General features: G+C 43.2%; 1 protein-coding gene across 4 annotated transcripts in view; it reads left to right on the top strand.

Annotated features, from left to right (window-relative positions):
• ano6 (anoctamin 6) overlaps window positions 1–15341 on the top strand; it is a 128053-nt gene that overhangs the window by 23295 nt on the left and 89417 nt on the right. For 2 of the 4 annotated variants that reach the window (XM_078219722.1, XM_078219721.1), the window contains exons 3-4: window positions 13002–13084; window positions 14105–14152. In XM_078219722.1, the coding sequence (XP_078075848.1) occupies window positions 13002–13084; window positions 14105–14152 (131 nt within the window). The remainder of the gene's footprint in view (window positions 1–13001; window positions 13085–14104; window positions 14153–15341) is intronic. The other 2 variants (XM_078219724.1, XM_078219725.1) reach the window with 1 other exon arrangement.

Genomic DNA, 15341 nt, shown 5'->3' with positions numbered 1-15341 from the left:
GCCGGGAATCGACCCAGGTCCTTGGAGCTGTGAGGCAGCAGTGCTAACCACTATCACCCAATGATAATTAAAGATTCATTTCTGTGTGATACTCTCTACTGGGGAACCTCTGAGCAGGACAAGTAATGATGTGCTGTCTTCAACTGATTAGATTGAAGAAGCAAACATGCTATTCTTCCCACCCAACATTGACAGGCTTGTCAGGGAGTGCCCCCGGAGAAGGCTGCAAGGATGGTCAGGCAGCCTGCTGCTGAGCTAATGGGATTGTGGGATGGGGGTTGTCCAAACACATTCTCCCCTGAGTTGGGGAGTGAGATCTGATCCCCCAATTCCTGGACTCAGAGAGCAGAGTAGTAGGTTAGCATGATGAGTTGGAGGGAAGCAGTGCTGCCCTTCTGGCCCACAAGCAGTGCTGTAAAGGCACTTATTGTTTCCCTGAAGCTGCCCTCATTTGCCTTGAGCTGCCAGGTTTCTTGAGGCCTGGGGAACTTGGCTCACCATGGTTAAATCAGTAATACTGGTTAAATCTGAGGCTTCCTACTTCTTTAAATTACCCATCTGCCTCCTGAGAGCAGGTTAGCTGCCCGCCTCCTGTCCAATCTCAATTAAACATGGAGGTATGAGGTTTGGCTTTGAGGTTTTGATTGGGAAAAAAAAATTGACATCCTGCCCTACCCTAATGTGTGTGGTGATTTAAAATTACCCCCACCCTCTCCAATGTCTAAACCTGGAAGTGTGACTTAGTATGTTTAATTCTAAGTAAAATCATGTCCAGAAAACATGTGCGGCACGGTGGTACAGTGGTTAGCACTGCTGCCTCAGGTTGCCAGGGACCCGGATTCAATTCCCAGCTTGGGTCACTCTGTGTGGAGTTTGCACGTTCCCCCCAGTGTCTGCGTGGTTTTCCTCCAGGTGCTCTGGTTTCCCCCCACAGTCCAAAAGACGTGCTGGTTAGGTGGATCGATCATGCTAAATTCTCCCTCAGTGTGCCCAAACAGATGCTGGAGTGTGGTGAAGTTCACAGTAACTTCAATGCAGTTTTAATGTAAGCCTACTTGTGAGACTAATAAATAAATTTTACTTCAAATAGAGGGAAAAAGAAAGATCAAATTGAGAGGTAAGAAACAGAAAAAGTTACAAAATTGGAACTCCTCACTTGTGGAAGTAAATTTTCATTCCCAGGGAGGTTGTGCTGCGTAATTCAGATTTGCATGCCATTAAATATTCACTTACACTTTAATGCACCAGCCGGTTTGCTGCTGCGATAGTGTGTAACTTATGGGCAAGTGCCTCAAATTTGCACCGTTCATCAGTTTGAATGCCAAATCTCTCGGCAGCATAACTGGGTAGCAAAGCTTATGAAGAAACAGTTCAGACAGCAGATTCCTAATTTCCATGTCTATTGGCGTCGGTGAGGATGTCTGAAGTGACTGTCCAGTTTACCCCAAGATAGCATAATAACAATGAGCACAGACACATCTACTGTAAAAATTGGGCCAATACATTCAGGCCTGATTCAGGTTCTTAAGACTGTGTTTTGATTACTTGGATTAATTGTACGTTGTAAACTTTTGGGACGATTAGAATCATAGCATCCCTACAGTGCAGAAGGAGGCCATTCAGCCCATTGGGTCTGCACTGATAACAATCCCACCCAGATCCTATCCCCATCACCCCACATATTTACCCTGCTAATCCCTCTAACCCACGCATCCTGGGACACTAAGGGGCAATTTAGCATGGCCAATGCACCTAACCTGCACATCTTTGGAGTGTGGGAGGAAACTGGAGCGCCCATAGGAACCCACGCAGACACAGGAAGAATGTGCAAACTTCACACAGACCGTGACCCAAGATGGGAATCGAACCCAGGCCCCTGGAGTTGAGGCAGTAGTGCTAACCACTGTGCCATTGTGCCACCCTTATGCTAATGAGGATTTTTTTTTTTTTTTGCAAATTACTTGGAAAAATCAGATTATACTTTCATTAGAAAGGGTGTTATTGAGCATGGCACTATACTCCTTGAATCCATGAGGCTCATTCTGCTTTTTCATTGATACTTTGCTTTTTAAAATTAGAAACAAAACTTACACATTTGATGGAACTTGTCCATTTTCATGCGCAAAATGGATGCCCGAGCATCTAACGTAGCGGATTGGGCGTACACACTGATGACACAAGTTGGTGATGGTTGTAAGAGGCCTAGATGTCCAAGGTCTGTGCCTGAAAAATATTGCTGTGCTTCTGAAAATTGCCAGGAGATTTCTTGCGAATAAAAATGCTAATATACAGGGATCATTCCCTGAACTGAGTTTGTCAACCCGAGGCCAGTGTACCTTCATGCTGTTCCATTGTAGAATTATCTTTATAGCCAAACCAAATGAGTGTACTCTGGCTTGGAGAAGGATTTTATTATGATCTTTATTTTGTTATATGCCATGCCAAGTACCAAGCTGTCTAATGTCTCCGATTTAAAATTCTCCCATTATTATTTAAATCCCTTGCCTCTTTTATTTCTCTCTCACTTCCTACAGTCTTGCCAAGAATTTCCACTCCTCTAACTGTGACCTCTTCTGCATCCTCCTTCCCTTTTGGAGAATGACTTCATCTTTCTTAGGCCTCACACCCTGCAACTTCCTCCCTAAACCCTTATGCCTTTCCAATTCACTGTCCTTTAAGACACAACATAAAATCCTCTTGGACGAAACCTTTGATCACCCAGTCTATAAATTGTTTCTTGGGTTTGTTTTCCATTTTTGTCAACTGCACCTCCTGAAGTGCAGTTTTTTTCATGTTAAAGGCACTGTACAAGAGAAATATATAGTCGGTGCGAGAACTGGGGAGGAATGGTATTGTCACTGGATTAGTAATCCGGAACCCTGGGAAAGATCTGGGGGCCCAGGTTCAAACCCCACCGTGGCAAATGGTGAAATTTAAATTCAGTAAGAATCTGGAATTAAGAATCTACTGATGACCATGAAACCATTGTTGTAAAAATCCATCTGGTTCACTAATGTCCTTTAGAGAAGGAAATCAGCTGTCCTTATCTAGTCTGGCCTACATGTGACTCCAGACCCACAGCAATGTGGTTGACTCTCAAATGCCCTCTGAAATGGTGGGCAGTTAAGGATGGGCAACTAAATGCTAGCCCAGCAAGCGACACTCGCATTTAGTAAATGAATAAAAAAAATCATGGACATTGAGAAGTCAATATGCAAGATTTTTAGACAAAGCGATTTGCTGCAGTCCACTATATCCTATTAGATCCGTACTTAACGCTTACGCTATGTTGGAGTATATATGTTTTGCTGTTAAAAGTCTTGGAGGTGGTGAAAATGACAGTTCATGACTAAATCATTTATCGTAAAGATGATGGAGCCAAGAAGCCGCCACCTTCTCTGCACACACGTGCCATAAATCTCTCAAGAGCTAGGTGGATGCGTTGGAAATTAGGCCAGGGTTTGGTGTGTGGAGATACCCATGAAACTGTAACTTCCTCTATTCTTCATATTGTTAGTTTTTCTGCCATTTTACATCAACCAGACACACACTAGGGCAGCACGGTGGTCAGCACTGCTGCCTCACGGCGCCAGGGACCCTGGGTTTGATTCCCGGCTTGGGTCACTATCTGTGTGGAGTTTGCACGTTCTCCCGTGTCTGCGTGGGTTTCCTCCGGGTGCTCTGGTTTCCTCCCACAGTCCGAAAGATGTGCTGGCTGGGTGCATTGGCCAGTGCTAAATCCTCTCTCAATGTACCCGAACAGGCGCTGAAGTGTGGCGACTAGGGAATTTTCATTGAATTGTTAGTTTAAAAGTTTAAAGTTTTTATTTATTAGTCACAAGTAAGGCTTACATTAACACTGCAATGAAGTTACTGTGAAATTCCCCTAGTCACCAAAGTCCAGCGTCTGTTCGGATTAATGCACCTAACCGGCACGTCTTTCAGAACGTGGGAGGAAACTGGAGCACCCAGAGGAAACCCACACAGACACGGGGAGAATGTGCAAACTCCACACACTCACCCAAGTCGGGAATCGAACCCGGGTCCCTGGCGCTGTGAAGCAGCAGTGCTAACCACGGTGCTACTGCGTTAATGTAATTCTACTTGTGACACTAATAAATAAATGCCAATCTGTAACTGCAGGGAAATGGGCAAGAATGTTCTTGCTCGTCTCTGGTCTTGTTTTACATTCCTTTATTTGTGAAGGAAGTTTGTCCCTTGTTACTTTTATGCCCTCGAGAACTTAGCATGTGAGAAAAACCAGCGCCGAGCCACAGTGACGAATAACTGTACGTCCAGAATGTTTCCTATCTGCCATTTTTCTGACAGATGTTACTTGGCCTGATTCGTGATTCCAACATTTTCCCTTTTTATTTCTGGCCACTCTGCTGTACACTGCAGAAATCATACACATTTATGTTTACTATACAATGCATTACTTGTTTTAGACCCACTCAATGTATTTATGCAGATAAGCATGACAACCATTTTGTAAGAGTTTTAACAACACCAGGTTAAAGTCCAACTGGTTTATTTGGTAGCAAATACCATTAGCTTTCGGAGTGCTGCTCCTTCGTCAGATGGAGTGGAAATGTGCTCTCAAACAGGGCACAGAGACACAAAATCAAGTTACAGAATACTGATTAGAATGCGAATCCCTACAGCCAACCAGATCTTAAAGATACAGACAATGTGGGTGGAGGGAGCATTAAGCACAGGTTAAAGTGATGCGTATTGTCTCCAGACAGGATAGCCCGCAAGTCCAGGAGACAAGCTGTGGGGGTTACTGATAATGTGACATAAATCCAACATCCCGGTTTAGGCCGTCCTCATGTGTGCGGAACTTGGCTATCAGTTTCTGCTCAGCGACTCTGCGCTGTCATGTGTCGTGAAGGCTGCCTTGGAGAACGCTTACCTGAAGATCAGAGGCTGAATGCCTGTGACTGCTGAAGTGCTCCCCCACAGGAAGGGAACAGTCTTGCCTGGTGATTGTTGAGCGGTGTTCATTCATCCGTTGTCGTAGCGTCTGCATGGTTTCCCCAATGTACCATGCCTCGGAACATCCTTTCCTGCAGCGTATCAGGTAGACAATGTTGGCCGAGTTGCAAGAGTAGGTACCGTGTACCTGGTAGATGGTGTTCTCACGTGAGATGATGGCATCCGATGCCATCATCTCACGTGAGAACACCATCTATCTCTGTGCCCTGTTTGAGAGCACATTTCCACTCATCTGACGAAGGAGCAGCGCTCCGAAAGCTAATGGTATTTGCTACCAAATAAACCTGTTGGACTTTAACCTGGTGTTGTTAAAACTCTTACTGTGTTCACCCCAGTCCAACGCTGGCATCTCCACATCATGACAACCATTTTGTACACAGCAAAGATCTGTAAACAGCAATGAGATGAATGAATAGTTAACTTTATTTTTGGTGGTGCTGAAATATATACCGATCAGAACACGAAAGAAATTTCCTGTGCTTTGAATGGTGCCATGGGATTTTTAATGTCAACTGGAATAATAGAGGAGATTTGAATCAATATCTCGTGTGAAGAGCAGCAAAACAACATTTCCTCACGATCGCACTGAATTATCAACTGGATTAGCTGTGGAATAGGATTTAAAACCAAAATCTTCTGACTTTGCAAGGAAAATGACTGAGCTATGAGATCAAAAACAGGAAATATGGAGCAGATCAAACAGCATTCTTGAAGAGAAGATGGGTTAATGTTCCAATAAAGTATGCGCTATGCGAACAGTTGTTAGCAAGTGAGGAACGGTTCGGGCATTATTCTAAAGTATATGTAAGAACCGGTTTCCACCTTGTGTGGGGGGGGAAAGGATGTCTGTGCCGGTATTCTGTGTTTTGTGGATAAACCTATGTTGAGGATAGATTGGCTCCAGATTCCTCCTTTACTCGGTGAATTTGATTTGATTTATTATTGTCACATGTATTGGGATAGAGTGAAAAGTATCGTTTCTTGTGCGCTATACAGACAAAGCATACCGTTCATAGAGTACACAGGGCAGAATCATAGAATTCTGCAGTGCAGAAGGAGGCCATTCAGCCCATTGGGTCTGCACCGAGCACAATCCCACCCAGGCCCTATCCGCATAACCCCATGCATTTACCCTAGCTAGTCCCTCTGACACTAAGGGGCAATTTAGCATAACCAATCCATCTAACCTGCACATCTTTGGACTGTGGGAGGAAACCGGAGCACCCGGAGGAAATCCATGCAGACATGGGTAGAATGTGCAAACTCCACACAGACAGTGACCCAATCCAGGAAATGAACCCGGGTCCCTGGCGCTGGTACAGCGAGGGTACAGAATATGGTGTTACAATCATAGCTAGGGTGTAGAGAAAGATCAGCTTAATATATGGTAGGTCCATTCAAAAGTCTGATTGTATCAGGGAAGAAGCTATTCTTGAGTCGGTTGGTACGTGGTCTCAGACTTTTGTATCTTTTTCCGATAGAAGAAGGTGGAAGAGAGCATGAACGGGGTGCGTGGGGTCCTTGATTATGCTGGCCGCTTTTCCGAGGCAGCAGGAAGTTTAGACAGAGTCCATGGATGGGAGGCTGGTTTGCGTGATGGACTGGGCTACCAGTTCGCGACCCTTTGTAGTTTCTTGCAGTCTTGGTCAGAGCAGGAGCCATACCAAGCTGTGATACACCCGGAAAGGATGTTTTAAATTGGAACACTAATGCTTCATTATAAAGGGTTCTCTGAAATGTTAACTTGCCTTCTCTCTCTTTGCATTTTCAGTATTTTTGTTTCAGACTACGAGGAATTTAAAAAATCACTCTATAATCTCATGATTGTACACATGTTAGCTTCCTATTTATAATTCGCCACAATAAATTGGTTGTGAAAAACATGGGATCATAGCAGTTTACAATAATGTTTACTATTCATCATGACACAAGATTCAAATGAAATTGTTTAATAAAGAAATGATCTTTTTGCTGCTGGTTGCAGATTGCAATGCTTAACAAAAATCTTGCTGTTCCAAATCCCCATCTGTACAGATGAATTTTGTGGTATATACAATAATAGCTGGTTTAGCACTAGAGTAGGAATTGCTTTAACTACTGTGGGTAAACTGGATTACTTCTAAGCCACAGTAACACACATTTAACCATAATTTGGGCAAGTTAGCAAGGAACGAGCTGAAAAAGGGGCTGAGGAGAGCTAGGAGGGGACATAAGAAGTCCTTGGCGGGTCGGATCAAGGAAAACCCCAAGGCTTTTTACTCTTATGTGAGGAATAAAAGAATGACCAGGGTGAGGCTAGGGCCGGTCAAGGACAGTGGTGGGAACTTGTGTATGGAATCAGTAGAGATAGGCGAGGTGATGAATGAATACTTTTCTTCAGTGTTCACCAAGGAGAGGGGCCATGTTTTTGAGGAAGAGAAGGTGTTACAGGCTAATAGGCTGGAGGAAATAGATGTTCGGAGGGAGGATGTATTGGCAGTTTTGAATAAACTGAAGGTCGATAAGTCCCCTGGGCCTGATGAAATGTATCCTAGGATTCTTTGGGAGGCGAGGGATGAGATTGCAGAGCCTTTGGCTTTGATCTTTGGGTCCTCGCTGTCCACGGGGATGGTGCCAGAGGACTGGAGAGTGGCAAATGTTGTTCCTCTGTTTAAGAAAGGGAATAGAAATGACCCTGGTAATTATAGACCGGTTAGTCTGACTTCGGTGGTTGGTAAATTGATGGAAAAGGTCCTTAGGGATGGGATTTACGACCATTTAGAAAGATGCGGATTAATCCGGGATAGTCAGCACGGATTTGTGAAGGGCAAATCGTGCCTCACAAATTTGATAGAATTTTTTGAGGAGGTAACTAGGTGTGTTGATGAAGGTAGGGCGGTTGATGTCATACACATGGATTTTAGTAAGGCGTTTGATAAGGTCCCCCATGGTCGGCTTATGATGAAAGTAAGGAGGTGTGGGATAGAGGGAAAGTTGGCCGATTGGATAGGTAACTGGCTGTCTGATCGAAGACAGAGGGTGGTGGTGGATGGAAAATTTTCGGACTGGAGGCAGGTTGCTAGCGGAGTGCCGCAGGGATCGGTGCTTGGTCCTCTGCTCTTTGTGATTTTTATTAATGACTTAGAGGAGGGGGCTGAAGGGTGGATCAGTAAATTTGCTGATGACACCAAGATTGGTGGAGTAGTGGATGAGGTGGAGGGGTGTTGTAGGCTGCAAAGAGACGTAGATAGGATGCAAAGCTGGGCTGAAAAATGGCAAATGGAGTTTAACCCTGATAAATGTGAGGTGATTCATTTTGGTAGGACTAATTTAAATGTGGATTACAGGGTCAAAGGTAGGGTTCTGAAGACTGTGGAGGAACAGAGAGATCTTGGGGTCCATATCCACAGATCTCTAAAGGTTGCCACTCAAGTGGATAGAGCTGTGAAGAAGGCATATAGTGTGTTAGCTTTTATTAACAGGGGGTTGGAGTTTAAGAGCCGTGGGGTTATGCTGCAACTGTACAGGACCTTGGTGAGACCGCATTTGGAATATTGCGTGCAGTTCTGGTCACCTCACTATAAGAAGGATGTGGAAGCGCTGGAAAGAGTGCAGAGGAGATTTACCAGGATGCTGCCTGGTTTGGAGTGTCGGTCTTATGAGGAAAGGTTGAGGGAGCTGGGGCTGTTCTCTCTGGAGCGGAGGAGATTGAGGGGAGACTTAATAGAGGTTTATAAAATGATGAAGGGGATAGATCGAGTGAACGTTCAAAGACTATTTCCTTGGGTGGATGGAGCTATTACGAGGGGGCATAACTATAGGGTTCATGGTGGGAGATATAGGAAGGATATCAGAGGTAGGTTCTTCACGCAGAGAGTGGTTGGGGTGTGGAATGGACTGACTGCAGTGATAGTGGAGTCAGACACTTTAGGAACATTTAAGCGGTTATTGGATAGGCACATGGAGCACACCAGGATGGTAGGGAGTGGGATAGCTTGATCTTGGTTTCAGATGAAGGTCGGCACAACATCGTGGGCCGAAGGGCCTGTTCTGTGCTGTACTGTTCTATGTTCTATGAGTTTGGTTTGGCTTTTTTTGTACCCACTTTCTTGAGGTCTTACCTTGCACATATACAGCCTGGTCCCATTGCTCCCGTCCCCTTTAGAATTTGTACCTTTTTATTTTACATTGTCTCTGTGTTCTTCCTACCATTGACTTTCATCTGCCACTTGTCCACCATTTAATGACTTCAAGGTACATGAGGTTGGCCTTTTGGAGTATGAGCTCCCTGATTGAGGTATTAATTGCCTGCCCAATCAGGGAGCCTCACTGTATATAAATATGGGAGTGTCAGGTCTACTGGCACTTCGGATTCCGACTGTGTACATGAAGCACTCTGAGACTGGAATAGAGTTTGTAAATACAAGGAATCTGGTGACGGGACACCAGCCTCCGAGGAGTTATTTCACACCTATTCCACCAACTTGCCTAATCCTTTTGAAATTCTACATTGTCCTCCTCACAGCTCCCAATGTTTCCATAAATTTTGAAATTACAGCCCGCAAACCAAGGCCTCGGTTGTCAGTATATAAGGAAAAGCAAGGGTCCCAATCCCCTCCCCTGGGGAGTTCCACTACAAATCTCCCGCCAGTCAGAAAAACATTCATTAACCGCTCCTCAGTTTCCTGTAACCTCAGCAAATTTTGTATCCGTGTTCTTGCTGTCCCTTTAATTCCATGAGTTTCAACTTTGCTCACAGGACTGTATATCGTATCCAATGCCTTTTGCAAGCCCATGTACATTACCTCCAATAACCCTTTCTATTACCTCACCAGAAAACTGCAGCAAATGAATTAAACATGTTTTGCCATTAACAAATCCATACTGGCTTTTATTCATTAACCCACATTTGCCCATTTTGTCCTGAACTATTGTTTGTAGAAGCTTCTCCACCACAGAAGTTAAGCTGACTGGTCTATAGTTCTTCAAAATCAATTTTTTCAACCATACCCTGACTTTCCCACTACAGCTTATTACTGTTTTCTCAACCCTGCAAAGCAAATTGAGAGAATTTTTAAATTTAAAAATGCTAAGGAAATGTGAGAGATTCTCAGTAGTGCAGTCTTGTCAGAGTAAATGCGAGTGACTTCTGTGCCTTGGCAAGATCAACACAGATAACAACTTTCAGTATGGTTCCACTCAGTTAGCTTTACCTTTAGTTGGTTTAGCAATGAATAAGCAGTTCCAAGAGAAACATGTAGAATGATATAGTGCATGAGGCCAGTGGCCGCATTGTGTCCGTGTTTGCAACTCGAAGGAATATCCACTTACTCGCACTCCACCGCTCTTTCTCCACATCCTTGCACTTTTTTTTCTTTTCAGTACTCCAGATCTCTTTCAAGCCACTGTGCCCTGAGGGTGGCGTGGTGGCACAGTGGTGAGCACTATTGTCCCACAGCGCCAGGGACCCGGGTTCGCTTCCCAGCTTGGGTCACTGTCTGTGCGGAGTCTGCACATTCTTCCCATGTCTGCGTGGATTTCCTCTGGGTGCTCCAGTTTCCTCCCACAATCCGAAAGACGTGCTGGTTAGGTGCATTGGCCATGCTAAATTCTCCCTCAGTGTACCCGAACAGGCACTGGAGTGTGGCGACTAGGGGATTTTCACAGTAACTTCATTGCAGTGTTAATGTAAGAGTAATTGTGACACTAATAAATTAACTTTAAAACAAACCGTAAAAACGTTGTTATTAAACTTGCTTCCACTGCACATTTAGGCAGTGCACTCTACATCATTGTAATTCATTATATTAAAACAATATTCTCATCTCCCCTGATTCTTCCATCCACCATCTTAAATATGTCTTACTGATCAATCCATCAGTGGAAACAGTTTCTCCATATTTACTCTACTTAAATATGTTTGAATACTTCTGTTAAATCTCCCCATGTCTTTCTCTCTCTTGCCCTGGGGCAGCACGGTGGCACAGCGGTTAGCACTGCTGCCTCACAACGCCAGGGACCTGCGTTCAATTCTGGCCTCGGGTCACTGTCTGTGTGGAGTTTGCACGTTCTCCCTGTGTCTGTGTGAGTTTCCTCCGGGTGCTCTGGTTTGTTCCCACAGTCCAAAGATTTGCGGGTTTGGTTGATTGGCCATGCTAAATTGATCCTAGCGTCAGGGGGTTAACAGGGTAAATACGTGGAGTTACGGGAATAGGGCCTGGGTGGGATTGTGGTCAATGCAAACTCAATGGGCCGAATGGCCTCCTTCTGCACTGTAGGGACTCTACGATTCTGAGGACAGTTCCAGCTTCTCTAGCCTGTCCACGTAAATCTCTCATCCCTACATCATTCTAATAAATCTGCTCTGCTACCCTTTTCAATTCTCGATTAACTTTCTACAGTGTGGTACCCACAATTGGACATAGTACTCCAGCTGAGGCACAACCAGTGACAGAGAAGACATCCTTACTTTTGTACTCTCTGCCTCTCTTTATAAAGTGAAGGATCATGACTGCTTTTTCAAAAGCTTTCTCAACTTGTGTTGCCACCTTCAAAGCTTAGTGTGCGTGAATCCCCTAGTGTCTCTGTTCTAGCACTTTCTTAAATATGCCCCTAAATTCAAGTCCCATCCATTAATATATCAACAAGAGCAGTGGTTCTTGTATTGGATCCATGACAATCGCTACAGTATCCTTCCCTCCGACCCTGCTCACCACGTCACCATGTGGTGACCATGTCTTTTCTGGCTTTTCAACAATATTGTGTCTGCATTCACACTCCCCTTAATCCAATGGGCTTCACCTTTGCTTATGGCTTTATTATCCAGCACTTTATCAAAAGCCCTTTGAATGTCTATATTCACAACCTCCACCTTGTCGACCCTTGCTGTCATTTCAATGTAAAATTCAATCAGATTTGCCCGACACTCGCCACACGTGAAGGGATAACCTGACTAATCTTTTATTAGAACAGTTCCGATGAAAGATCATCAATGCGAAACGCTAATTCTGCTTCTCTCACCATGGATCCTGTCAGACCTACACTACGTTGCTAGCTTTTAATTTTTAATCTGGGCTTCCAGCATCGACAGTATTATGCTTTTGTATTGCCGATTAATTATCCATCATTACTTGGCCTCTTCATCCCAATTCAATTTAGTTATTCTTTCTATTGGTTGTACCTGAGGACCATTTAAAATTAAATAAGCTGTTAAGTGCTCCCTAATGCTTTCAATCTTCCTGCCAACCAAATAGTTACAGAACAGCATTGAGGTGAAATGGGGTTGAGAAGAAGATTGATTGGAGTTTCACACTTGGAATACTGCGTACAGTTCTGGTCACCCTATTACAGAAAGAATATCATTAAACTAGAAGGAGTGCAGAAACGATTTGCTCGGATGCTACTGGGACTTGATGGTTTGAGTTATAAGGAGAGGCTGAGTAGACAGGGACTTTTTTCCCTGGAGTGTAGAAAGCTTAGGAGTGATCTTATAGAGGGCTATAAAATAATGAGGGGCATAGATAAAGTAGATAGTGAACACCTTTCCCAAAGGTAGGGGAGGCAAAAGAATAGAGGGCATAAGTTTAAGGTGAGGGGGAGAGATACAAAAGGGTCAAGAGGGGCAATTTTTTCACTGAGGGTGGTGAGTGTCTGGAATGAGCTGCCAGAGGTGGTGGTAGAGTGGGTACAATTTTGTCTTTTTCAAAAAGAGTTTAGACATTTACGTGGGTAAGATGGGTGTAGAGGGATATGGGCCAAATGCGGACAATTGGGACTAGCTTAGTGGTTTTTAAAAAAAAAAGGTGGCATGGACAAGTTGGGCTGAAGGGCCTGTTTCCATGCTGTAAATCTCTATGATTCTAAACGTTGTTCCCATTGCTATTTACATGTCATCACGTGAGCCTGTAATAGTTTTAAATGCTATTTATGTAAGTAAATACATATGGTGGATGGTAGACTAACTAAATGATCCATTAACATCTCTGAGCACTTCATAGATACGGTGTATTTGTTTTATTCATTAGGGGATGAGGAGTTTTTTGAACAAACCTACATTCCCAACTATGGAACGATGCCAGGTGAACAAGAGCAAGTGACAACTGATTTGGTAAGTCAGCTTAAAAACTCCTGGTAAATGAAGTTGGGAAGCCTGGTAGAGTCTTTATATTCCATTAAAATACTTCAGTGAAGAGTTACATGAAGAGCAGCTCTGTTACGCTTAACAAAATCAATGCATTTTCCAATAATGTGCAAGCACCATGCTGATTATATCTGGTGATTGTCTCTTTAAGACTGTATTTCAGTGTGTGTTTCTGGTAAATGTGAGGAGCTCTCCTAAGATCACCTCTTAGCCGATGAAAGAAAATCCTCAAATAACAAGAAACGGATCAATTCAACGCAGTATGATGGCAAAGCAGATCTTTTTTCATTTTGTAATAGGGTGTAGTGTTAGCACAGGCATCAACTTAAATTTTCAATCCCGAGAAAGATGAGCGACTGACAGGTTTGCAATTCTCACCTATTTTTTAATGACTAGTTTGTGGACAGATACGACTGGAGCTGGACAAAGAGGATAATGCTGACACCTTGTACCTAATTTCCCCACTTTTCCATAACATTGGCATAGGAGGAAATAAAGATGGATACACATTAACGTCATCTCCCTTCTAAAAGCCATCTCTCCTGGACTTGGCAGGCTTCCAGGAACTATGGACTGGAGAAAAATAAAATCAATGTGGATTTTTCTTTAAATATACACTGCCAAAGAAACGTTGTACCTCTTTCAGAACATTATTTTTTAAAATTGTTTGAAAAAACTGCGGCATTTAAAAGCTCTTCAGTAGACATTCTCACTTACGAATATCATCTGCAAATGAAAAATGATATTTTACATTGTTAAGAATCATTCACATAGACTTACAGTAGTGTTCATATTAAATGGGATGTGAATCTAAGCAAAAGTGATCTTCAGGGAGTTCTACTGTATGTTCATCAAATAAAAACGTGAATGAATGCAGCAGAATACAAATGCTCTTACAGAATACTCTTTAAAGGTAATGTGTAATTATGTTTGTAATATTGTAATGCAATTGATGAATCCATGTAACCCTTCTGGTACCATTAACAGGGTCCATATAGTAAAGAAGCAACTTACTTATTTGGTCCAAAGTCTGGGGTAAGATGGTACAACATGTGCAATAGTCTTCAGGTGGAAATTTCTGGGGAATGGTATTGTTGGTCATTCAACATGTTGTAAGATGATTCCATTGATCCTAGTGCGCAAAGCAGTTGCCAAACAACACCAGAGACTGTGCTTATTGAAAATCCCTATTCTGAACTGCCTCATGCCTGCCAAAGATCTGAGAGCAAACTGAAGTTAATTATTTTGGTGATTATCCGACAGCAATTTGTCATTTGAAAAATCTCAGCCGTCCTACCCAATAGATATTGCAGCGTTTGTTTACTTTGGTCCAGGGATTGCCAAGAGTAACACACACAAAGAAAGTTCTACACAACATTTATAAACAAAGAGCCAATCTGAAAGAGAGCACTGTTATCCCTCTATTTCCAAGTATTGAGAACATTTGCATACTCATTTGATGTCTTTGCTGCCAAGTTGCAAGACATTTCTAATCCTTAAAATTGCTTATGTGCCAAGTAATGTGTTCACCCTATTCTGTGCAAAGTACCTTCCCTCCCTGAATCTTTGGTCCATTCAAGCAATTATTTCAACAGCTTTTGGTAGGAAAAATAGTCTTGAATCCTTTTCCTTACCACCTCACCATTTAGATCACGCACCCTCTGCCTGATGCCACAATTGTACTAAACATTTAATAACATCATGGTGGCTCAGTAGTTAGCCGCCTCACAGTACCAGGGACCCAAGTTCGATTCCTGGCTTGGGTCACTGTCTGTGTGGAGTCTGCACGTTTTCCCCATGTCTGCATAGGTTTCCTCCCACAGTCCAAAAGACGTACTGGCTAGGTGTACTGGCCATGCTAAATTCTCCCTCAGTATACCCGAACATCCACCGGAGTGTGGTGACTAGGGGATTTTCACAGTAACTTCATTGCAGTGTTAATATAAGCCGCCTTGTAACACTAATAAATAAGCTTTAAGAAAATGTCAGCAGCCAAATATAATGTATGATCGAGAATTTTTAAATTGAACGCCCATGGAAAAGATTTTTATCTGCCATCATGTTGGATTTCCGATTACAGTTGCAACTAGACAAAACTATTTCTTGCATTGATATTAATTGAAAACGCTGAAGTAGTGAAATAAAATAATCAGAGACAGCGTAGCAGACTTAATCTTTGATTTCTTTTTAACCTTGGAGGGCGGGGGGGGGATGGATAAATATC

The sequence above is a fragment of the Mustelus asterias genome, chromosome 9, assembly GCF_964213995.1.
Source record: "Mustelus asterias chromosome 9, sMusAst1.hap1.1, whole genome shotgun sequence".
In the NCBI taxonomy this organism is placed as follows: domain Eukaryota; kingdom Metazoa; phylum Chordata; class Chondrichthyes; order Carcharhiniformes; family Triakidae; genus Mustelus; species Mustelus asterias.
This window is presented reverse-complemented; position numbering and strand designations above follow the sequence as displayed.